Consider the following 21,307-nt stretch of genomic DNA (forward strand, 5'->3'; position numbering starts at 1 on the left):
GCACACGCCGCGTGATTCCAGAATTACACTCCGCTTCTACACACAAGCACAGCGAGCACAACAACTTCTGATCCATCTCATGCTTCGATTGTAGGGTTTAACCCTTCAGCCATTGCCCTTTTTAAGGCACATTAGGAGCTGTGAAGCCCGTGCCGTCCCGTTTCCCCGAGACGCCCTCAGAGCGAAATGGCGCCTGAGGGCGGGCGAGCCCGCCAGTTGTCATGGCAACGGGGAGGGGCCCAAGCGTTTTCCCGCCCTCGGCGGCTTTGAGCCTCCCCGCTGCCCGTAGGCGCGTGACCTTGCCCCGCCCACCCCGGGGGAGCGCCGTTGGTTGGTCGGAGGGCGAGGGAGGGGGCGGGGCTTGCGCCGCGCAGGCGCGGTGAGGGCGGGGCGGGACCCAGTCAGGAGGAGGCGGCGGCGGCGCGCGAGCGGCGGCGGTTGGTGCGCGCGCCAAGATGGTGAGGGGGGAGCGCGCGCCGCTCCCTCACGGGGACCCGGTGATACCGTGAGGGAGGGGAGGGGGGATCCGGCCGGGAAGGGGCTCACCCCGCTGAGGTGATGCACAGTTAGCTGCTTCAGAAAGATTCAATAGGGAAATGATGGAGTTAATCAACAGGAAAACGCGTGATGTGACCTCTGAGGAATTGATTATGTGTCTGTGAAACGACCGATGGCTTTATCGCATTTGGTTGTCTTGTAATGTTTTGGGCTAATTCGCTGAAGAATGTCTGATTGCTGCTCACTGAGCTCATTCACCCGAGTGGTGAATTTGAACTTGGGCTGTGATTGCTGGTTGGAACAGACCAAGAGAAACAAGGACTGGTGGATGAATGCTGTGGGGTACTTTGCATTAATAGTGGTTAATGGCTAAAGGAGTGGTTGTAGAAAAAGGAATAGTCATGCATGCTGCTTTTAGTAAAGGTTTGGAAAGGTGAATCTCCTGTGGAAGGAGCAGTTGCGAAGCAAATGTGATCAAATTTTGTGTTGTGTTGCTGTGTGCCTCTCTAGTGAGAATCGTGCTTGAGGCACTTTGTGAAATTCACGTTTACTTGTCAGTGTGAGGGTGAGGGGAGCAGCAGCAGCCCTCGGTGGTGCTGGCAGGTGTGCCCCTGTCTGTGCAGCAATCCTGCTTTGGCTTTCTTCAGTTTTTGTTCAGCCAAGCGTTGGTGAGCCGGCTTAGCCCCGATAAACAGTCTCAGTCTGATGTTACCAAGTGTTTTCCTTCAGATTCCCCTCAGGGATTTGTGTTCGTGTGGCTGCACTGGTGTGAGCAGGAGCATGACTTGTCTGCTGGGAGAAGCTGATGAGCTCAGAGGATTGGAGAAAAGCTTCCTTCACAAAAGAGCATGTTATATAAAATATAATCACAGTTTTGAAATGCAGCCCTGAATTCTGTTGGTTTTTTAATTGATACCTCCTGGGTTAGTGAGAGTGGGTATAAGTGACATTTTATATTAAATACAACTTCAACTATGTAATGCAGCCCTGAATTCTGTTGTGTTTTAAAGTATTTTTTAGGGTTTTTTTCCCTCAATGAGTGAGAGTGGATACTAGGGATATTTCACATACTCCAGAATAAGAAAAAGCTTAAATAGTGACATTATGGTTTAAAAGCAGCGATTTGTCTCAATGCAAGAGCTCTTTGTTAGAGCTTTTGATTGGTAATCTTGCACAATTCTTTTATCTGAGGAATTTTTTAAAGGAAACCTTGAAATGCAGTTACTTTGGTACAAAGTTCTTGATGCCTTGGGAGTTCACAAATACATTTTAAGCTGTAGATTTTAAGTAACTTCTTTATCAAGCTGGCATGAACCCCTTGGTGATTGGAGGTTGTGTGTATAAAATGTTGCTCAGGAAATGGCAGTGGTTGGCTTGGTGCAGTTCAGAAATTGCTTGTGTAAGGGAAGATAACCTGCATGGCTGCTTGTGAAACAATAATTTCCTTCCTCATCTTCAGTGTGGTGACTAATATGTTACTTGAGCATCTCTGAGAGCTTGGTGTGCACAGGGGGAAATGGCTGCATGTCTTTGGGTTAAAATATCTGAAACTCTTTCTGAGTGTGTGTGTGAAACTCAATATTTTTGTGGGTAAAAATAAACAAGGACAATGTTCTTAAATACTAATAGTAGCTCTTACTATGGTAAATGCTTAAATTACTTGATCCCATTTGCTGTTGCTCTAAGGCACTCCCTTATTTCAGAACTTGGAAAATGAATTGTAAAGTTTACTTTTTAAGTGTAAAAGAGTAAAATCTACTGCTGAAGTGTAAAGTTTACTTCTAAGAGCTCTGAGAATAATCCCACTTCAGGAGTAGTTAATAAGTACTCCTAGTTAACTGTGTGGCTTTGAAGAGGAAAATTAAAACAGATAAATGTTCTGTTCATGTGGCTTTTTAAAAAAAAATTTGCTTTCACTTACATTTTTTCTGGTTTTTGTGACGTTCTGAAGATTTGGACAAGCTGCATGCAAGCCCTCTTCAGTATTTATGCACAGATGTGGGTGATACAGGGATTTTTCTGTTTGTTTCACTTTGTGGAAGGATTTATCTCTGCCTCCCCTCTGCCGTTTCCTTTTTGCAGAGTGAATCCCTGGTGGTTTGTGATGTTGCTGAAGACCTGGTGGAGAAACTGAGAAAATTCCGATTTCGCAAAGAGACCAACAATGCTGCCATTATAAGTAAGTTCCAAATGTGCCTGACAAAAATTGTCAGAAAATCCTCTCTCCTCTTTTCTTCCCTGTCTAAGATTGCTGCTGTATCAGGTAAACATGAGCCAGGGGAGTGTTTGTTCTCTGAGCTGCAGCACTTTCAATTCTGCCTGTAATTTTAACGATAAAACTGTGCTGTTCCTAGGATTCAAATCTCCATCTGCTCTTAGCAGAATATTTATATTTAATTATGGCTCAGAGTCTACCATTGTTTGTAAAATGATTTTGGGAAGTCATGGGATGCACTAAAGAAGAAAAACAGAATCACAGGGACTATAATTGTTGAGTGCTAAAAAGCTTCATGCATCCATTGTATAAATCGATTGAAAAAAACATTGATCTGTGTTTTATTTTGATTTATAGTGAAAATCGACAAGGATAAGCAGTTGGTGGTGCTGGATGAGGAGCATGAGGTTTGTTAAATGAATTGTAAATAAGAGTATCTTCAGCCTGCAATGTATTGTTGTCTCTAAGGTACTGCCTTAGTTTCAAGTTGTTATCAAACTCTTAATCTAATTTGGGTCATGAGCTTATTTAAATGCATGGTCACTCTGCATGTAAAGCACAGCACCATTAATAGTGAAACTATGCAGAAGCAATTGAGTTGACTAATTAATTGCACCAAGAAAAAAAAAAGTTATTTTAAAGCTGTTTTAACAATGTAAAAAGCATCTTTGGCACCTGCTGGCTTTTTGAAGAGATTTCTGCTGTGTTTCCACGTAGATCTGCACATGTGTGTCTGAACTGGTCTGCCACCAATTAGAAGCAGGATTGCTAATCCCCCGCAGACTCTAAATTTGATGGGTGGCATAATAAGGTCAGCCCAGTGTGTGGTGTTTCTTAACGGTCCATAGGGCAAAATTAAATCCTTCCCAGAGATTTGAGCATTAACCATGGCTCTTGTTCCCTAGAAAGTAGATGTTCATGTAGCACTCCAATGTTATGGGGAATCCTTTTTGTTTGCTGAACGAGGAAGGATTGAATTTTTCTAATTTTTGATTTATGTAGCTGAATTTAACTTATCTTATGGTGTGTGCTTACTTATTTGTGTTTAGCATTAAGGTTGGCAAAGCCTGATAACTGCCAGCACAGCCAACTAAAGTGAAAAATGTTTGCTCAACTTATTATGCCTAAAATAGGGGTGATTGTTCATGCTAACATTAATTCTGTGTTTAGTCATAGGAGTCTGTTGGCACACAAATCTTCCTAAACTGCTGTAGTAATTTGGGATGTCCTTATCAGTTCACCTGTAGATCAGCATCTGCCCTAGAGGTGTTTCACTGTTCATTACCCTGCTTTAACCTTCCAGTGTGAGGTACTTGCTCAAATATTGCTTGTGTTTAATGTCACCAGGGTATTTCTCCTGATGAGCTAAAGGATGAGCTGCCTGAGAGACAACCTCGATATCCTTCCTATGCTGCTGCCATTTGGACTTACTCACTCCTGGAAGCTGTTCAAAATGTTGAACTTCACCTTTTTAGGCCAATGATTGCTGTAGTGTGATCTTGCTGATCCTTTATTTATGAAATAACCCAGGGATCAGTTCTCAGGCTGCAATGAACTGTTGTACCACTTGCTGAAACAATGACTCATTTAAGCCTTTCCTGACATTTTATTTCCTTTTAGACTATATAATGTTTGGGGAAGTAAAGCAAAGCCATGCTGCTGGTAATGTAAAGAAGTGAGTAAAATGTACCAGTCAGTGGCTACTTCTAAATATAGGAATCTGCCTGTGTAACTCTGGATCTGTTTTGGTACTTTCTTAGGATGTGGCTGTTGTTGTTTTGCTGCAGTTACTGATTCTGGATTGCTGTGGGCATGTGATCCAGGGAGGAATCCCTGTGTTGAAAAAAAGGAATAAAATAGGGTCAAGTAAGTTACTCTAACTAGTGAAATAAAAGGGGTACTTAAGTTACATGTGAAGAAAATACTGCCCTATTAGCCTCAAGAGCTGGCTGGCACCATTCCCTGTGCTGTTCTGAATTTTGGGTTTCATGCCTGCAGTGCAGTGGGAGGCTGTAAACAGAAGTCCTGGCTAAAACTGCAGTTCAAATTGAGCAGAACACCTGAAACAATGAAGTTCTTGGTCAGCAAAGAAAGAATTTGGCTTTCATTGAGCCAAAACCACACTGGTGGGTGTGGGAAGCCTTTTTCCAAAGTTGGAAGAGGAATATTTGTGATGAGAGGGTGATTTTTAGCTCTGATGTGAAACATTACTACAGAGAAGGCCTCACATTGAGGCAGGGCAAGTTCTGAAAGTCGGATGTGGAAGTGAAAACAAGGCAGTGAGGTTATTATTGCCAAATTAAAACATCATCTAAAATGCAACACTGACTTCTGCCTGCATCAAGCTCTGATAACTGAGGGTTATATCCTACTAAAATAATTGATTTCATAGTTTCTTTAACCTCAGAATAAACATTTATTGTGTATAGTTACAAGTACCAGCATGAAGATGGAAGAGTTTCCTATCCATTGTGCTTTATCTTCTCCAGTCCAGTTGGTGAGTAAAGTCTGTATCTACTGTGTGTTGTAAATTTGGGAATATTCTTTTCTAGGGAAGATAAAACTGAGTGTTCTCAAGGAGGTTTTCCTGCCTTTGAGGTTCACATTTAGGGCACTTCAGATGTATGATAGAAGAGATTCTCTCTTCCACTTCTGAAGGCTGGAGTGTTGGTTTCCTGCTTAGCTGGCCAAAAGGCGTGTCTGCCTACATGTGCCTGTTCTCAGTGTGCTCAGCAGCCCTCCTCTGAAGGGCAGGGCCTGGAGCACTCTGCATCTACTCATGGAGGTTTAACCTAATTTAACCTGATTACTCCTCAGATCTTGGGGAGTCCTCAAAACATGACCCTGTAAGGTTCAGGAAGTGAGTGGAGAGGGCTGGAAGACACTACCTGTGTTCCTGATTCAGACAGAAGTGACTGGGAGGGAAGAAATTCCTCTCATCTCAGAAGGACATGGGAACCCATTTCTTTTTGAGGATCTTAGAATCCTATGCCTTTCATTGTACCCATGAAAGGAACAGGACTTTAAGAGGGTTAGGATGGGATTTGAGACGAGTTTTCAGGGGGCCTAGATGTAATGGGCAGCAGTAGAGGATTCTGTGAGGGGACAGTCTAAAGGGCTGTCACAGCTGTGGGAGAGAAGGAGGAAAAGAGGGCTTCCTCACCCAGATCTGAGCATGTGAAAGTGCTGGGGGAACAGACTGTTCCAGGAGAAACAGACTAATCCTGGGTCATCCCAGGTTTGTAGAGAGCAGTATAGAGCATCCTCTGCTTGTGTCACAGCAGCCCTCAACATCAACTTATCTGGACAGGGCACTGTGTCATTTTAATAGAAGCCAAATAACCTGGGTCTTGGTTTGGGCTTCCATCTGTGTTCTGAATTCTGTAGTAGGGTATCTTATTGGTGTTACTGGATTATCCTTGTTATCCCCTGGAAGAAGATAAACTGATTCCATTGTTTTACCCTTTATTTCTCAGAGCTAGAGTAACTAGCTATGTAAAAGAGTTTAGCAGCTACTGAGCATATTCTTCTGTAGTTACCTGAGACTCTTCCTGTGAATATCTTTCCGTTTGAATACTTAAAAAAACCCCCAAACTTATTTTGCAGTCAAAGTAACTAAACAAACTCTTTTTTTCCCCTCCATAACTTCAGGATGTAAGCCTGAGCAGCAGATGATGTATGCTGGAAGCAAGAATAAGCTTGTACAGACAGCTGAACTCACTAAGGTAAAACTGGCTTTTGAAATAACTCTCCCCCTTCACTGCAGGTTGTTGTTTTGTGTCTTGCTTGAACCAATGGCAAGAAGGGTTTTGTGAGGATTTGTGATTGCAGTGAACAGAGTCTGGTTTAGGAAGACTGAAGGAGGAGTATGTGTGGAGATTTCTGTACCCTAAAACACCAGGAGGAACAGTGTTCTCTAAATCAAAAATATCCCTCAGTAGGATGGACATCTTTGCTGTGGGGGAGGAATTTACTGATGGGAAGAATAGACTGAAGCCTCAGTGTGGTGTGGAACAGATCAGTTTAGCTGATTCCTGATTCCTGGGGCTGGATGCTTGCAGAACAGCCTGCAGAGTAAGTAACATGTGCCAAGGGATGAACAATTTCTTCCTGTGTTGGTTCTTCCAGTACTGACACCAGAAGAAATCACTGCATTCACTAGGTCTGGCTGTGTGTATATTTTAAAAGAGAAATGTCACCCGTTTTTAATTTTGGAGAGTTTTGAAATCTTTGCCTAATTGGCACCTAGACTCCTTTTTGCCTCAAGCAGTAAAGCTTAATAGAGTCAGTAGCTGCTTCAGGTTCTTCATACCATGTGAAATGACTTCAGCTCTTCCCACATCAGTGTTCCCTTTAGGTCTTATCATGCTGAGTCCTTTAACATCCCAGTAAAAATGTCTGTTGGGCCAGTAAGAGAACTATGAATCATAGAATGGCTTGAGATGGAAGGGACTTTAATGTTCTTTTGTAGAAACACTTCCCACTAGACCAGGTTGCTCCAAGTTCTGTCCAACTTCTGCCTCTTCCAGCTGTACCGTAGAAGAAAAAAAAAAATCTCTGTTTCAAATTAGACCTCAGGGTGACAGGAGTCAATAGGAAGGCAGCAGAAGATGGTGGAAACAGTCAGCACAGCCCCAAGAAATCTTTTTTTAGATCTGTTGAGACTGCATCTTGGAGGCCTGATAACTGTGATAGAAAGGAGGAAGACAGTTTTCAGTAAGCAAGAAGACAGAGTTGGTGAGAAGAAGGTGAAAGCCTTGGAAGCAGCTCAGTTAGAGTTCCTGTCACTTCTGAAATGGGAGAAATTCAGCCTGAATGGCTTTTGAATGCAAGTCCAGGACTGGGTATAGAGGTTCATGATCATTCATCTTCCTCCTGAAGGCAGAGAACACAGGCTGTCTCCAGTTGGGATTGCCTGCTTGTTCTTCAAATGTACTTTATTCTTGTCACTTGCTGAGCTGTGTTTCATTTTAACTCCTGCTGTGACTTCCTCCTGCTGTGATTTTTTTCTTCATGGTTCAGCTGAGTTCTCCCCTCAGTCTCCAGTGTTGCATTTTAGTCTGTCTCTTGTTGAGCTGTTCTGTTCTTGTAACACTGATTTTCGGGGTTTCTCCATTTTGAAAGCCTGTGAATTTGTAAAATTACCTGATTTTTGTCTTTGGGCATCTCGTGGACTCCAGTAATCAATGCATAATTAATGTAGTTTCTTTTCAGGCTATTAAAAACAAAACCCAAACCCTAACCAGTTACTTGCCCACATGGAATGTAAAGAATATATTGGTGTTTTGGACCTTGTTTTCTGCTTCAAGGCTCCATTAAAGACTTCACAAAGCTTTGGGTTAGTAGTTTTTAGATTGTTTTGGGGGTTTTGCCCAGAGATGCTGTGGCTGCCCCATCTCTGGAAGTGTTCCAGGCCAGGCTGGATGGGGCTTGGAGCAACCTGGGCTAGTGGAAGGTGTCCTGCCCATGGCAGAGAGTTGGAACTGGATGTTCTTCAAGGTCCCTTGCAACCCAAACCATTTTATGCTTTTAGGATTTTGATGGGGTTTTTTTTCCAAGTTTTCTATTTTGAGATATTTTACAGGTAAAACAATATGCTACTGGCTACTATGAATTTATTTCAGTTTAAAGAAAAAATAACTGTGTGTTGGACTGAGTAAAATTGCTGAGCTTTGGGCTTAAATCAACCCAGATACTAGATTATTTGTATTCTTCAAAATACCATCTTGCTGAGATAATGCATGTGAGATGGGGCCACTTCAGGGTTATTTTAAAATGTAGTACATGTGCTTTTCTCATATTCTTAAGGGACAAGAGTAAAGCTGAGAAGTAGCAATTACAAGATTCTTGTTCATGTTAGTGATGCTTTTTGCCACTTAGTCTTGTGTATTTTCCTCTGATCTTTCAGAGGAGAAAAAAAAGCACCTGAAAATTGTAGGTTGGTGTGTGGTTTATTGCAGCTCAGACAATGTGTGTGGGAAGGTGCTGCTTGCATTTTGTGCTTGTCCCTTTCCAGTCCCATCCCTCAGGAACTGATGCAATACCATTTTGTTTAGGTATTCGAAATCAGAAATACAGAAGACTTAACTGAAGAATGGCTGCGTGAGAAGCTGGGCTTTTTCCACTAAGGAAAACCTCTGTTCTAAGTATTTATGTACCATCCTGGTGATACTGGAACCAGACATGAATACTTACATCCAAGCAATGCACTGTATTCACAGCTGTCTCTGCAGTATCTCTCTTGTGCAGAGTTTGTGCAAAGAATAGCAGGTCTGTCTCCTTGAAGTAACAAATCTTTGCAGGTGTTTCCTTATTTGTACCTGCTAAAAGGGAATACTCCTCTGCAGGGACTCCTTTTGCACTCCTGTGACTAATATTTCTGTAACTAAAATAGTTCAGTTCTGGATTTATAACTGTGTACAAACATCATTTGGAAGCTGACGCTAACTTTTTCTGAGCTACAAATGCATCCTTATGACACACATTAGCCATTTATATGCAGAATTTATGTACTGTCACTTACCAGATTTTTTGACTTAATGTCTTCTCAGTTTTGAAGCATTTGTTGGAAGCTCCCTGGAAGCATTTTTTGGTATTAAAAAGTCAAAATCCTTGTACTGCAAATCCATCCATTTATCTTTCCATCGAGTCCATGTGGAACTTCAGTCCATGTCTCAAATTCTTGGAACTAATTTTTGTCATTCCAGTAATTCTTCAGTTGCCTAAGTGAATCTTTCTAAATTTCAGGGCAAAGCTTTGACTGTCCAGTCAGTTCTCATGCTAATACAGTCTCACAGGAACTAGCTGATAACTAAGGGCTGAACTACAACTCTGGTTCCTCTTGTACCAGATTTCTTCTTTCATCTCTGTTCTGACACTGTTGAGAAGTTTACCTCCGCTCATTTCCTGTTATCTGAACACCTGGTGATACTGTGTGCCTTTCATTTGTTAGCTTTAAAAAGACTTGAGAATTTTACACTGCCACTTCTTACAAATTTGGTAAAAACTTTGTTAAAGAATCCAAGTAATATTTGCTCCTAGTGCCTCGTGCTGCAGTTGACATCTGTTAAAACAAAAAGCCAACCTTATTTTCTTTGAAATTCCAATCATCTGCTCCATTTGTAGGAGTCAGGAGGTTAAAGCTTTTCATGATAATGAACGATTTATATTATATCTCTTTTGTTATAAAAGTTGGCCACACGTAGCTTTTGAGTACTTTAATTACAACCTCTAACTTTCTTAATGGCTTTTTGGTCAAAATTACATTCCAGATGAAGCTTTTGCATAAGTGATCATTTGATTTTCATCTACTTAACGGTTCATCTCTTTGAAACAGCAAATCTAATGTGAAAATAGTATTTAACTTTTATAAATGACCGGTCTTTTTACAGGTCTGTTTTATATTGAATAGAGTAGTTGTCTGATGTGGGACACGTTCAGCACGTGCTGTGGAAGGAGGAGCACTCACGGGACACTCTCCCTATCTTGCTTGTGAGTGTTTGTTGTGCTACTGAACGAGTGTCTGCGTAAGAGCAGCTTCCTGTTGATAACATACCTTAAAATACAGCTGCCCCAACCAATCTGCTCGCTGGGAAGGAATGCAGTGTTAAATTTGGAGGCCAGTATTTCATACTGTGAAACCTTTGCTGAAAGTGGGGTTATTTTTCATTTGTCAACATAGGTTGTGTTAGTGTTAAAACACTAATTCCTGCAAGATCACAAGGAATTAATTTGCAAAGGTCTTCAGTGTTGGTAAATCTCTTCCTAGTTTGATGTTATTGCTCATTTATTTATATATAACTCTGACTTGAGAGGAGCTTTTCCAAATATGTGTTGGAATGATCCAATTAAATTGATCTTCTGGTGCGGGAAAGAAGTGCTTGTAACTAAATTTCTGTGTTAATGTACTGAACTGGAAAAACAATTTCATTTCCCTGGATGAAAAAATGTTGATTATGAAACTGTTGCTTGATCATTCTGTACTGCAGATCAATAAAAACCATGTCTTTTGTGACAAACATTGTATAAATAAGACTTTGGCTTAAAGGATAGTGTTATTCCAAGCATCAGTCTGGAAACAGTAAGAATCTCTTTTGAGGTTTTTTTTTGGGGTTGTACTAAAGGTGAGGCATGTCAAAGTACAGTGTGGGCGAGAGGGAGGCTGCTGCTTGGAATGTTCAGCTTGATTTGCAGTGGGGAAAAACTGGATTAATCATATCTGTTGTACTTTGTACACTGGTGGGCTGCCAGCAGCCAACTGCTGCCTGCACAGGTCTGCCCAAAAATAACTGTACAAGGGGCCTGTATCAGGAGGCAAGGGAGGAGCTGCTGCATGAAATGATGAAATATGACCTTTCATCTCTGGATTGCTCCCCCTTCTGCCAAGAAAACATTACTCCTTACAGCTGAATCTTCAGCTGAGTTCTTCCACTTCACACGTTCTTGTGCCTCACTTACGCACTTTCTGCCTTGGGTGCTGCCCCTCCAGCCTTGCAGGGAGCAAACAGATCCTCCTGAGAGTGTTAAAGCCCAGTTTCTCCTGAAAGGTGCTGTTGATGCTGCTCAGCCCACCAGTATCACTGCTCTGCCAGCCCTGCCTGGCAGCTGTTCCTCCCTCCCTGGCTGAGCTGTGGAAGCAGCTGCAGGTTCTGGGAGGATGAGTGTGCAGAGGGTGTTTGCTGTTCCAGCCTTGTTTGTGTTCTCTTTGGTCTTAATGCAGTGTTTTGACACAACTGGCTGCTGCTAATTGTCCTGGGCTCTTGAGATGCAGGTAGTGCTAACACTTGATTAAACAAAGCCATCATTATGTCCAAGTCTTTCCTGCACAAATAATCCCTGTTTTCATAACATCCTTTCCCCACCTTATCTGTAGAACTGTGTGTTCTGTGCTGCTGCCCCCTTAGGCTCAGTGGGAGGCAGATGAGTCCATGTTCAGGCCAGTATGTTCCTGCTGGGCTTTGCTGGTGAGTTGCCCATCTGTAATCACACATGTCTCTTGCAGACCTTTAAAGAGACATCTAAAGGACAACATAAATTAGCCTGGGGAGCCTTTGTAGCTAAAGGTCTGAGAGTCAGCATTTTCCATTGGGACCTCCTGTTTTTCAGGAGTTAGTAAGTTGGCCATAAAATCCTTGGTCTAGAGTTAAAGGTCTCTCCAAGGGAGACTTCTGCCACAATTAATCAGTTAATCGGTTTTGCTTTAAATATTGACTAGATGGCTGCGATACAGCTCTTGTAATCATATTCACTGATGGCAAGCTGAATTAAAGTATGAGTTTGCATGTCAGCCCATGAAATAGACTTTTAGTGTTTTGAAGATTTTTAACAAAAAAATGTAAATGCTGGTATTTGATGGTTTAAGTGTATTTCTATTCTATCATGAGTACTGTTCTGATCTATTAAAGGAGGCAATAATGCAGGTGTTAGACACCTTTTTTCACTTCTCCAAAGGAGCATCTTTGCATTTGTACCAGGATTCCACTTTTGTATCTTTAACTGTAAGATAGCTGGTCCAGAAAGGATGTTAAACTGATGACAGAGATCTGACTCAAACAGGCAGAAGCAAGAGAATTCAATTCCTTACTTCAGTGCATTCCAAAAATAAACATCATGAACATTTTTTGTATACATACATGTAGTGACTGTGAAGTGGAGCCGTGGTGGGACATGAAAAGGGAAGCTCTTGTGTTTATTCTATAGTCCAGACTTGTCTTTAAAGGTGTGAGAGGTTCATGGCCAGATTTGAGAATTTGGCAGTTCCATGAAAATACCAGTACAACTTCCATACGCTGTTTAGTGTCTGCTACTTCACATTGCATGTTTACTTTAAACCAAATCTTTTTTTTGCTGAGCATGGTGCTTGTATTGGTTTAAATAAAATGTTTCATTAAGAGGTTGTGTTGCCCTGTTTTAATTGCAAAGTGGTCCCTGTGTGACAGGGAAACTCTGGTGATGCTTGGTATGACCTTCCTCCTTTTCTCAGCTTCCTGGAGTTTGTGTTGGACTTGTCACAGTCCAGTCTCAACTGCTCCCTCATTTGTTGTTGTACCTAAAATAATTCCTGTTTCCATCTGCTGTGCTGGGGAGGAGAGGAGCTGTTGGAACCTGCAGGGAGCTGCTGTGCTCTGCTGCTTTGCACCTTTGTGTCACAGATGAGGTGCAAGGCGGCGTGGGGCTTAGCCTGCAATGTCACATAAACTTCCCTGCTCCACTCTCCCACAAGGCTCCTGGCAGAACCCAGAGCTGTGGAACACAATACAGAGCGCAGGTGCCCCCTGAACAGTGTCAGAGTGGGTGTCAAGGAAATCCCAAAGCTTGAAGGAGACAGAGAACTTAGTGTTTGTTTTACCTTCCCACAATCATTGGCTCATCTCTTTCCTGCCCAAGAGACCACTGCATTAATTTGATTTAAGCCCTACTTTTCTGCATTTTTGCTGTTTCATCCTGACATGATCTTTGGAGACTTTGATTCCTCTATTGTTGAAAAAACTGCCAAGTATAATCCAAGGAATTATATCTGATGTAGATTGTTTCTGTGAACACCAAAGAACAGCATTAACAGGCCACAGATTAGACATGACAGAAATAAACCCCTTTGCTCCCAGGTGAGAGAACTCCGTGAAGGAGAAAATGCACAGCTGCTTCAGCACATCTGGCTCCTGAATGGCATCTGAGTCACTAAAAGGTAAAATCTGTTGCCAAAAGCTCAGGGAAGAAGAAGCTGCTAAGGGAGAAGAATGGTTTTCCAGAAAAGGAGAAAAAAAAAAAAATAATAAATAGCTCTTCTATGGGAGGAGAAGGTCACCTGTGGGGTCCTGTGGCATTCTCTGCTCATCACTGAGTGTTCCTCACTCGGAAATGGGCAGTAGTTTATTGGTACTGCCACATCACAGGCAGCAAAACCAGCAGCAGAATAAAGAGAATTGCCAGGAGATCAGGGATATGAAGTGAAGGGCAGCTGCTTCCATTCAGGAAAGGTCATTGGCTTCTAATAGTTATGATGCAAAGGTCAGTGCAGGGAAATCTGCACAGCAGGACAAGCCTGCAGTGTACCTGCAGCCTGAGCATCTCTCAGTGGTGCTTTTCCCCTCCAGGCTTGTGGAGACAGTTTGCCCAGGACTGGGAGTTTGCTAAGGAGATCTGTGGCTTGGCAGGGTGTCTGGGAATAATATGGAGAAGAGGAGAAATGTAGTTTGTTCCGAGAAGCTGGAGGAAGAATCATAGTTTGGGTTGGAAGGGACCTTAAATAGTACCCAGTTCCACCCCTGCCTTGGGCAGGGACACCTTCCACTCTCCCAGGCTGCTCCAAGAGATGTCCAGCCTGGCCTTGGGCACTTCCAGGGATGGAAGCTGGGGCAGCTGCTGCCTGTGTGTGACAGTGTGTGAGTATGGCTGTGCCCACTGTTCCATGGGTTGTTGAATTGACTGGAATACAAGCTGGCTCCCCCAAGCTCCTCACAGGTGAAGTTCCTGCAATGTCCTGTTCAGGTGCAGGTGAGGGTGGGAAGCCAAGCACAGGCAGATGAGATTGTGACACAGTGCCATTGAGAGGCAGAAGGGACATTGAGCAGCTTTGAGAGGGAGGCCTGGTGGGGCTGTGGGAGGGACATGAGGCACTCTGTGGGTCTAAGAGTGCCTGGAATTTGGTCAGCTGCACTCCTGTATGGCAGGAGTGAGGATTTAAGGTGGGCCTCACCCCTTGGAACAAAACTGAAGATGTGGCAGGTGGGTCCATCCCCGCACTTGTTAGTTGGCACAGTTGTGTCAGCTGCAGTTTTGGTGATGTACTACAAGGTCTAAACAAATTAGGCTCAGCTTCCTTGGAAAAGCCTCCACAGAGGGGTTTATAAATTCTGGAGATGTTGGATTTGGCTTCTACATGTGTAACTCCTGTTTGGTTACATCCTCTGCAGGGCTTCCCTTATAGTGGGTAACTGCTTCTCTCTGTCAGCAAAGGGAGACCTGTGGAGATGATGTCATCTGTTCCCACCTCCTCCAGAAGGGAACTGAGCCCAGGAAATCGGTCCTGTGTGCTGAGCTGGCCTTGAGGCTGGTCTGGGAACAGTTTTAATGATAACTGCTGGGGAAGAGAGAGTTTTTCTGGGATCTGAGGGGTAGCCCTGGTGTTCCTGAAGAGCAGCCTTGAACTGCCAGACATGCAGGCATATAAGTTCCTACAGTACAGCAGGGAAAAGGAGTTGTAGTTCTTAAAATATGTATCTGGGATCAGCATCTTGGGAAATTGGCATCCTCTCTCTGAGCTGCAGAGTAAGGGAGTGGACTGCCTTGGTTTGTGCTGTGTTCAAGGCATTGGAAATGTCAATTCCAGCATTGTTCTGAGAAATACAGTTCTGAAGTACAAGGACCCCTGGCTTTAGCTTTTAACTTTTCAAATTAATCCACATTTGTATCTGGCAGGTGTCTGTATTGAAAGGTTGAGCATAAGGCTGAGCAATTGCACACCTCAAATTTTCTATTTTCATTTTGTTGAACGCAGCAAAGGGTGAAATACTAAACAGTGAATATTCTCTGGTGGTGGTTAGGACGCTGCTGGCATGTCATCGACCTGTTGGAGTGAGTCCACAGGAGGCCATCAAGTTATCAGAGGGACAGAGCACCTCTGCTGTGAGGAAAGACTGAGAGAATTGGGATTGTTCAGCCTGGTGAAGAGAAGGAAGGATTCCAGCACCTGAAAGGACCCTACAAGAAAAATATAGAGAGAATATTCACAAGAGCCTGGAGCACCAGGACAAGGGAGAATGGCTTCAAACTGAATGAGTGGGTTTAGATTTAATATCTGAAAAAAATTTTTGACTGTTAGGGTGATGAGGCACTGATACAGATTATCCAGAGAAGCTGTGGATGCCCCTGGATCCCTGGAAGTGTTCCAGGCCAGGCTGGACAGGGCTCGGAGCAACCTGGGACAGTGGAAGGTGTCCCTGCCTAGGGCAGGGGGATTGGAGCCAGATGATCTTTAAGGTCCCTTCCAACCCAAACCATTCTGGGATTCCACGGTTCTAAGTTCACATCAGTATAAACTTGGGCACTCCCAGGTCCTGTAGGCTTTTTTCCATGTCTGCTGTTCCTTTGGGTGCTGTTGAGATGCTGTGATCCTGTGTGGATAACAGGCTGGCTGATGCAGGGTGTGTGTGCAGCGTCCTGTGCAGCCTCGCTGTGCTCTGTCTAACCTCCCTGTCTTTTCTCCAGCCATGGAGCCAAGGGGATGATTTCGATGCCTTTGCATAGATGTGATTAATCAAGAGTGGCCATTGTGTCCCACCATGGGGGGATCATCTCCTCTGGACTGTCCTGTCGAGTTTCATTCCTTCAGGGACTGCAAACACGCTCTGGGTTAACCCTGTTCACCTCTGGAGCAATGTGAGGTGTCTCCTACAGAATGTGATGGAGCTGGGCTGAAACTCCCCTGACAGCTCTCACAGCTCCTCAGCAGGGGACAGAGGGGATACAGGAGCAATTATCCAGAGGGACTCTGAATGCAGAACAGATGTAAACATTGGGAGAACAGCACGTCTGTCTTTCACGGCAAATTTACTCCTGTGGCATGGCAGTCCTCTCCAGGCTGCTTGAAAGGCACACGCTGTCACCCCCATTCCTGCTGTTCCATGCCATGAGCCCCATGAATGCAGCTCCTCTTCCCTCTCCTGGAGCCCTTGGCTCAGCAATTAATATAATGCACCCTTGAAATCCCTCTGCCAAACAGCAGCTGGTGTTGTCACCTCATTTCTGTGGAAAATGGGAATACAACAGAAGAAAATGGGGCAGAAAACATTCAGTTGAAAGGGAAAGGGGCACCAGCCATCCTATACTTTCACTGAGCCTTAGAGGATGGAAGCAGACCAAAAATCAGGGGTCATTGTCCCTGTAGAGCTGAAGAAGGAACAAGAGAGATCTAACATTTCTTTAAAATAATGTCTAATTTTAAATATCCACTGTTGGAAAATGCTGCTGGATAATTGGAAGAGGAACGTGCCCGCCTTGCTCACAACTGCAGTCTGCCTGGCCATCTGCTCTGCCAGCAATAAATCCTGGATTGATCTGCGAGTGTGATTAATTCAGCAAGGACGACAGGATCAAGGGATCAGCCAGAGACAATATTTGTACCCTACCTCCAACTGTGAATGTGCAATTGTTTGGTTCAGGAGTACAAAACAAATCACACAGCTGTATTACTGGGAGAATAGAAAAATAGAAGCATCCACTCAAGAGCCCTTCTTCCCTTGGATGGCCCCATTCCAAGGTCTGTAAGTACAGTTTAGTACAAGCCAGTTCCCTGTCTGGGAGGTGAACAAAGCTGTTCTCATCTACAGAGAACTTCTGCATATTTACTGCTTCTGCCTCATTCCTGTGGTTTAGTCCTCAATCCTTGGAGGTACTGGCTCTGTGCCCTCATGCACACGGGCTGTGGATGTGGAGTGTGAGTCAGCCACTCCACCCAGCTCCCTGTGCCTGAGGTTACTGGTGGGAGCTGCAGCCAGAGCAGAGCTGGACTTTAAATATCAATAACAACCAGAGGGGTGGATTTCTAGCACTGGTACAGCTTTGAGCTGATTGGATAATGTGGATGTTGCTGTAGAGATCAAAAGCAAGATTTGTGGAGGAATTTAGATGTGGATGGAAGCTTTTGAAATCCTACTTAGTGTGATTTAAGTGTGTAAATACACATTGGGCCTGAAGGTGCCATACTCAGGGCCACAAGGGATGTCTGTGGGAGAGCAGGAAGACCAAAGTCAGAGCCCTCCACAGCTTATTTTTTTCTGATACAAAGCTGAAGTTGTGTGTATCTCGCCTCCTTTTGGGCAGAAACAATAAGGATGTTAATCCCTGGAAGTGTTCCAGACCAGGCTGGATGGGACTTGGAGCAGCCTGGTCGAGTGGAAGGTGTCCTTGCCTATGGACAGTTTTAAGGCTCCTTCCAACCCAAGCCATTCTGGGATTCTAAGAGCTAAGGACTAAAGGTGACATTTTTGGAGCCATCACTGCTACAACTAGATTAATGCAGAATGTTTTGGAAAATCCCCTCCGTTGTTGATGAGCAGCCAAATCCTGAAATGCATTATACATTTTTTTAAAATACAACTCTTGGTCCCTTTTCCTGTCCGCACACTGTTATCATGCTCAGAATTGTGTGGAAAGCCATTAACAGGAGCTCTACCCAGCATGACAAAAACAAACCCTGTTATTATGAGGACAGGTTGAGTATTCAGTATTTAGCCTATTAAATGAAAACTGTTGCCATCTGACCATGAATGTTGGAGGGATTGAGGCCACGGGTGGATTCTGTAATGAGTCCTGGTGAGATGCCTGATAGCACCCGTGTTCTAAAATTGGGTTTTAAATGAGATTGTTTCTCTTGAGACTGGCTTTCGTGTGCAATGGAAGTTATAATGTTAATTTGTTTATGTGATCACTACTAAATGGAAGAGCCTAAGTAGGGATTCTGGAGGTGAGTTAATTAGTGCAATAGGAAAGGGTATTTGCCAGTGTGGAACCGGAGTTGAGCCCTGTCCAGCCTGGCCTGGAACACTTCCAGGGATCCAGGGCAGCCACAGCTCCTCTGTGCCAGGGCCTCTCCACCCTCATAGGGAAGAATTTCTTACCAATATCCCATCTAACCCTGCCCTCTATCAATTTGAAGCTGCTCCTCCTTGTCCTGTCACTCCATGCCTGTATAAAAAGTCCCTCCCCCTCCTTTTTATGAGCCCCTTATATTGTAGATATATACTCAGTTTTTCCTCTCCTGAAAACCCAGTAAGTCGAGTCTATTAAACTCAGCGGGATTTTTATTACCAAGTTCAATAGTATTCGATTTCTCCTTGATATCTATAACTGAAATGACAATTTTTAATGTTGAAGGATGTGGTTAACCTGTGCATAATTCAGAGAAATTGCTGCACAATCTTTCCTCACAGTTCTCTGCCAAAATCTTCCCCATGAACAGCCTTTAACACACTGAATTATGACTGATTATACGGCTGTTTTCCAATAAGGACGAGTACTTGAGAGGGATTTAGGATGAAGTGAACAGACACTGACATTTTCCCTGGGGATTCCAATCAGGATTAAACTCAGTGTGTCCAGACTAACGGGAAAGTGCATTAAGAGCTGTGGGCCATCTCCAGAGCTCCTCTGTGGCTTCCTGGCATTGTTTTCAGAGTTTAATCAGAGAAGATACTCAGTCATTGTTTGATTTGAGATACCAAATGGATGTGAAATTGATTAGACCCTTTTCTACAGAATTAGATTAGACAAATTGATTAGACCCTTTTCTACAGAATTTACTTGTCATTTCCTTTTGTGTTATCTTCAAAAAAAAAAAAAAAATCTATGATACAAGAAATCCTTCAGTGCAGAAATCTTTGTTGTGCAAGATTACAGCTGCCTTCCGCTTTTCCTGACAGGATAATTGCAGATGGATGATATGCCAGCACCCAAGGGAATAAAACACTGCATTCCTCGAGGCAGAATCAGAATTTAATTGCAAATGCAAGTATGTAGCTGACACACCTTTTTACTTCTGAGACTGCACATCCCTGTTGCACAACATTTTCATGTACAACAAATCATCAAATACAGAAGTATCTAGCTTGAATGGATCAAACTGCAATGGAAAACCTGCATTCCCCAGCCCCAAGGTATAACAGGATCTCTGCACACATCCTGTTTCTCTGCCTCCCACAGCTCTTGTGAAGCAAACTGACTTTGGATGGCATTGGAAAAGCCAGCACCAGGGAGTTTTCCAGCACAGCCCAGTCCAATGTCTGTGGGAATTAGTGTGCCTGTGCAGCTCAAGGGTACTCCAAATAAGAAGTGAACAATTTGCAAATAAATAAGGCTAAAGAAGCATCAAGTGATACGAAGAAAGCTGTTTTTGCAGAGGGATTGCAGAAATTGTTTCTGCCTCCTCAGGAGCGAGGGATGAGGAATGGTTGGAAGGTGGCTGTGATGCACTGCCAGGGCCTCTCTTCCTAACCCATCCTGGAAGGAAACCACAACAGGCTTAGCCCTTCCTGATGTTCTCACTGCCTGGTGGTCTTCTTGTCTATCCTTCTTGCAAGGCGGTGGGAAAGCTCCTGGGACAGAGTTGGGAATGGCTCAGAGCAGCTGCCTGGGCTGCAGTACCCACCCCACTCTCCTGGTTTTCTTATTGATCTCTGAGTCACACAATCATAGACTGGTTTGGGTTGGAAGAGTACTCAAACCCCATCTCGTTCCAACCCCTTGCCATGGGCAGGGACACCTTCCACTACAACAGATTTTCCAGGACTCATCTTCACTAAAATTTATTTTAAAATCTGTTTTCGGGGTTTCATATCAAAGTTTCATGGGTCATAATGACACCACAGCACTTTTATTGGGAGTAGTTTGTGGATGAGATGAGTGATTTTATACTGAAACATCAGCTTTATCTTTGCAACAGCTGATTTCCTAAAGACAGCTCATTTGCTACAGTTTTTCCTGTATTTTGATGAAGGAAATAAAGTTTCTGCTCATCTCTCTCTCATTGTGACACTCCATTAATTGTGTATAAAGCTTTCCAGCAGATAACACTGGAAAATATTATTTCGTTTGGCAGCTGTTGGTTTTATGGAAATCATCCCTCACTCTGCTCCAGAGGAAATGACTGCAGCAACATCACCCCAGCTTTCCTTTACTGCAAGGTGTCACTGCTTACACTGAAACAACTTTTACATGACCTTTTGAAAGGAGAGTGGGGTGATCTCCTCAAACTGTTTTCTCATCTTGCTGTTTCCTTTGGGCAGGCTCCAATTTGTATTGATTTGGGATTGTATGACCAGCCCTCCCTTCCCCAGGGCCCACACAGCACAGCCTTCTCCAGCATTTCTTCCTAAATTTGCCATCTCCCTTTTCTCCAGATGTAGATTGTGCTGAGCAGGGAATTTTACCTAGGGATAGGACACGGGGGAATGGATGTAAACTAAAAGAAGGAAGATTTAGATGAGGTATGACGAAGAAATTCTTCCCTTTGAGGGTGGTGAGGCCCTGGCATGAGTTGCACAGAAAAGCTGTGGCTGCCCCATCCCTGTAAGTGTTCAAGGCCAGGTTGGACTGGTCTAGTGGAAGGTGTACCTGCCCATGGCACTGGGTTGAAAATCAATGGTTTTTAAATTCCCTTTCAACACAAACTCCTGTAACAGCTGTCAGTCCATGGCTTAGACAGGTTTACCCTGGGCCCAAACTGTAGTAGGGAATGATGCTGCACACTAGTGGTGCCCCCAGGGATCAGTGTAGGGCCAAGTCGTGTTTAATGTCTTTATTGATGATCTGGCTGAGGGGATTGAATCTACCATTAGCAAATTTGCAGATGATGCCAAATTGTGTTGGGAGTATGGATCTGCTGGAGGGCAGAAAGGCCCTGGAGAAGGACCTGGACAGGCTGGATCAATGGACTGAGACCGACAGTACAAGGCTGAGTAAGACCAAGTGTCAGGTCCTGCACTTGGGTCACAACAACCTCATGGAGCGTTCCAGGCTGGGGCAGAGGGTCTGGAAAGTAGGAAAGGACCTGGGGGTGCTGTTTGACAGTGGCTGGACATGAGCCCAGGTTTGCCCAGG

The 21,307-nt window shown here is 43.8% G+C and overlaps 1 protein-coding gene across 1 annotated transcript; it reads left to right on the top strand.

Annotated features, from left to right (window-relative positions):
• Positions 1-353: 353 nt before the first annotated feature.
• On the top strand, positions 354-12,603 carry GMFB (glia maturation factor beta). The gene is made up of 7 exons (XM_002200409.7): positions 354-458; positions 2,581-2,677; positions 3,071-3,120; positions 4,061-4,110; positions 5,128-5,210; positions 6,365-6,438; positions 8,770-12,603. Exons 1-7 carry the CDS (start codon positions 456-458, stop codon positions 8,839-8,841), a joined length of 429 nt encoding a protein of 142 aa, XP_002200445.2. The 5' UTR covers positions 354-455; the 3' UTR covers positions 8,842-12,603.
• Positions 12,604-21,307: the final 8,704 nt, after the last annotated feature.

The sequence above is a fragment of the Taeniopygia guttata genome, chromosome 5 (assembly GCF_048771995.1).
Source record: "Taeniopygia guttata chromosome 5, bTaeGut7.mat, whole genome shotgun sequence".
In the NCBI taxonomy this organism is placed as follows: Eukaryota; Metazoa; Chordata; class Aves; order Passeriformes; family Estrildidae; genus Taeniopygia; species Taeniopygia guttata.